General features: G+C 45.8%; 1 protein-coding gene across 1 annotated transcript; it reads right to left on the reverse strand.

The window, feature by feature from the left end:
• Positions 1-521: 521 nt before the first annotated feature.
• Positions 522-2,855, reverse strand: LOC108768652 (uncharacterized). Its single transcript, XM_018519170.1, is given in 3 exon segments — positions 522-1,045; positions 1,169-2,663; positions 2,769-2,855. Coding segments are annotated over 3 exon segments (2,106 nt in total).
• Positions 2,856-4,101: the final 1,246 nt, after the last annotated feature.

The following is a 4,101-nucleotide window of genomic DNA, read 5'->3' on the forward strand; positions in this document are numbered from 1 at the left end:
GCGAGAGTGGTGGGGATGATTCTCGTGTTGCCCGGAAGCCAGATGTGCATCACTGCCTCAGAGAGCTAAATTAAGAATATTGCACCATCAGCGCACTCTTCAGGTGCAACCTATCACTGTCATCGTGTAACAGTTCTTCCATGGGAGTTTCCGATCCCTGAATCCAACCCAGGTTTGTGCAAACCGGCCGAGCCGAAAACGCTATTAGATACGGATCGAGCAGTTCATTAATTCTCTATGCCTTTGTATATATGTATAAAATTAACCTAGAAATTACCTGATTTACATAAACTTCAGCACCGACGAGATACTATTCTTCTTCTTCCTAATGTTTGGCCAGACAGCCAACCAGGCTGAAACTAGGCCATTGAGGTCTGCATATCTGGTTGTTAAACGTTAAAAGGTTGCCGACTTGTGATGACGCGCAATCTCGATATTCCCCCCCATCACCAGACGCCTGCCACCACCCAACGGTGAGTCGCGCGCCAAAGGAGAAGGGAAGGGGAAAAAATATAGAGTAGCTAAAAGAAAAGCTCGTTGGCCTTCATGAATGCCAAGAGCAGGCGACATAGTTTGGGAGAAGGGGAACGAAGGGCCGGGAGGAGGTTCGGGGAAGGATCAGGGAATTTCTGCGCTATGTAATTTCTTATAGGAGATGAATTAGAATTGAGGGTTTCGCAATGAAATATGAGGTGATTGATTGATTGTCGGGGATCACCACAGGGACATGCAGGAGACTCCACCATGTTGACCCTATGGAGGCTTTCGTTGACGTTTATATGATTTGACCTCAGACGGTTAATCATTACAATTTCGTTTCTTGATAAGTTGGCTCCATGGAACCATGTTTTATTAGATGAAGCGTTATAAAAATTTTCATAGTACAGAGTGCCTTTGGATTTGGAAATGATCTTCATGCTTTCTTCGGATTGTCTTTTTGCTTGTTCGGTAGATTCCGTGAGAAGGTCCTCATAAGGAATCTTGAAGGGGGGTTTGTATCCCTCTATGGCTGCTTGTTTGGCCGCAGCATCTGCAGATTCGTTGCCTGGGATCTCGACGTGAGCAGGCATCCAGAAAAATATAATTTCCTTGTCTTGCTTGGTAATGTTAAGATAAGCTTGTTTGATGTAATAGATTATGTAGTTACGATGGGCCCTAGTGGAGTTACTGAGTGCCTCCAATGCACTTTCGGAATCTGAAAAGATGACGTTCTTCTTAGTGTTAAGATCTCCGATTAGCTGGATGGCTTGGAGGATGGCCCATAGTTCCGCCGAAAAAACTGAAGTTTCAGGGGGTAATTTATGCTTTACTGTTCCCTCCATGTCAGGCGTGAAAACCGCTGCTCCCATCACGCCGTCTAGATTCTTTGATCCGTCAGTGTACCAGGAGACGGCGTTTTGTCTGTAATTAAAGGATTTGTGATAGAAATCCGCCTTAGTCAGGCTAGGGTTATCCTTCTTGTTACAGCCCTTTAAGTCGTTGATGTAATTTATTTGTAGAGTAAGGACCTCGTAGGAGTGCCAGAAAGCGGGTGGGTAGGTGGATCGATGGATAATGCTCTTTTCTCCACGACTAGTTACATAATGCTTGAATAATCTGGATTTGCTGATGGCGTCGATCCTACAGTTCCTTCTGGTAACCGCTATCTCCATCTCCTCCAGGGAACGGTAGACCAAGCTGAACCTACTTGCCATGGCCTTGTAAATGAATCTTGAAGTATTTAGATTGAGCCTAATGTCAAAGCTGATTTCTTTTGCTTCAGCTAACATAACATTGATCGGCGTAGAAATGCGATATCCCATAGCTCCCCTAATCACTCTATACTGCAAACGCACCAGTTTGAGATAATTCGGCGAAGAAGAGGACCAAGTAAAATAGCGACACCCATATTCAACCGCACTGCGAAAGGTGGATCTATACAGAGTGAGCAGAAGACCCGGATGGGAGCCCCAGATAACACCCGACAAGGTAGCCATGATGCGAGAGATTTTTTTGCCTTTTTCAATGAGGTATTTAAGATGGTGGCCACCCTTAAGGCTGGAATCCAGAATAACCCCCAAGAAGCGCTGAAAATGAACTCTAGGTACCTGATTCTCATTAATTACTAATTTTGATGAAGTTTTTTTTCCGGGTCCTTGTGAAAAGCAAATCCAGCTAGACTTGCCCGGGGATAATTCCAGATTTCTATATTTAAGATATTCGTACAGTTTGTTGAGTGAAACCTGAATCGACTCAGCAGCAATCCTCGGGTCCCTATGTGTGGAGTAGAGCACCACGTCATCGGCGTATTGCAGAAATCGAGTGTCAGGATGCAAATGCTGGCCCAAATTCCTGAGATAGATATCAAATAGCAGAGGGCTCAGAGTCGAACCTTGTGGGATGCCTTTGTATGCCATATAAGGTCCTTGAGATTCACCGTCGACTACAAAAAACATGGTTCTGATGCTAATCAGGTTCTCCACAAATTTCCTGAAGAGAACTGGAACTCCTATATCTCTCAGATCCTCCAAGAGAATATACGGATCCACGTTGTCAAACGCACTTGTAATGTCCAAAAAGGCCGCGACCGTGACGGAATGTTCGTAGAAGCCAGTTCTGATTGCTGTTGTAAGAGCGGCTAGGTTGTCGTCGCAGCTCCTGAAAGGCCTGAAGCCAGCCTGAGCCTGAGGAAGAATCGGGTTAGATTCCACAAACCATCTCAGCCTCTGATAAAGAATTCGCTCCATAAGTTTGCAGACACACGACATAAGCGAAATGGGTCTAACCGCCTTATTGCCAGGCTTAGGTATGAGTATAACCAGCGAGATTTTCCATTAGTCTGGAAATGTTCCCCGGGAAAAGATTTCGTTGAACATAGATAACAAATACGTCTCGTGTTCCATGGGCAGTTGATCCAGCATCTCGTAGCAAATTTGGTCCAGTCTGGGCGCGGAGTTTTTTCTGGAAGAGATTTTTGCTCTCCGGTATTCGCTCATGGTCAGGGGGTCGTCCAGCCCAGTATGTGTACTTGTGTTTTTCTCGTCCTCCGATTTCATGTCTGTCAAGGTTTTGGATCTATTGCAAAAGGACGACGGAGGACACAGTTTAGAGATAGCTTCCAAGGCAATTCGTGTGTGTTCTTGCTGCGGGGAGTCCTGTTGTGACGCCCTTCTCTTGAAACTTTTAATCAAGGCCCAAATCTGACTGGTAGGAGTCCTTGCGTTGAAACCATTCACAAGGTTGCGCCATCCTCTTCTCTTTTGTTCTAGGAGTACCCTGGCGCAATTCAAGCGAGCCCTGCGAAATTCTTGATGGTTCTCCTCGGAGGGGGCGGACAGAAACTCTCTAATGGCCTTCTTTCAATCGCGAACCGCTTTGGAGCAGATCTCATTCCACCAAGGTGGAAGTTCTAATTTTTTTATTTGTACAGAGGTGCGTGGGAGGCGCTTGCTCTCCGGGAGGAAGCTCCTGGCCGCCTCAAGGATATTGTTAGTAAAAGCGTCATAGCGACCTAATAGATCATCTCCAACTTGAGCGGGAAGATCCTTAGTGGTAGAGAGCAGGATCCGAAACAGATCCTGACACATTTCTTTAGAAAATTTTTTTTTAAAACAAGCTTGAATACCGATTGTCGTGATGACGGGAAAGTGGTCACTACCGAGAGTATCGGAGTTTGTTTTGGTGCTGCACAGAGGTGCCAAGGAGGGAGACGCCAGAACTAGATCTATAGTTGAAGTAGCGGCTGATGAGGTTCTCACAAAGGTTGGCGCTTTATCATTGAGTATGAACAAGTCATATTCTCCAATGATCTGGTGAAGGGTCCTTCCCGAATTAGAATATGTCCTAGAGCCCCATGCCGGGTGATGAGCATTGAGATCTCCCAGGATGATAAGGTTCTTGTAACCTTGCAGGCTATTGAGTAGAGATCTGAAGAAGGAAGCGGGAGTTCTTTGCCCGGGGTGTCGGTAGACATTGACGATAATCACCGGTTCGGAAGTCAGGCATTCAATTCTGACCACGTTGAATTCTACTGATGGGTGTTCAGTATTCTGAAGGACAACGAGCTCAGACTTGATATCCGCTCTTACTAGTGTGCATAAACCTCGGTCTCCTGGATGGATT

The sequence above is a fragment of the Trachymyrmex cornetzi genome, unplaced genomic scaffold (genome assembly GCF_001594075.2).
Source record: "Trachymyrmex cornetzi isolate Tcor2-1 unplaced genomic scaffold, Tcor1.1 scaffold818, whole genome shotgun sequence".
Lineage (NCBI taxonomy): Eukaryota > Metazoa > Arthropoda > Insecta > Hymenoptera > Formicidae > Trachymyrmex > Trachymyrmex cornetzi.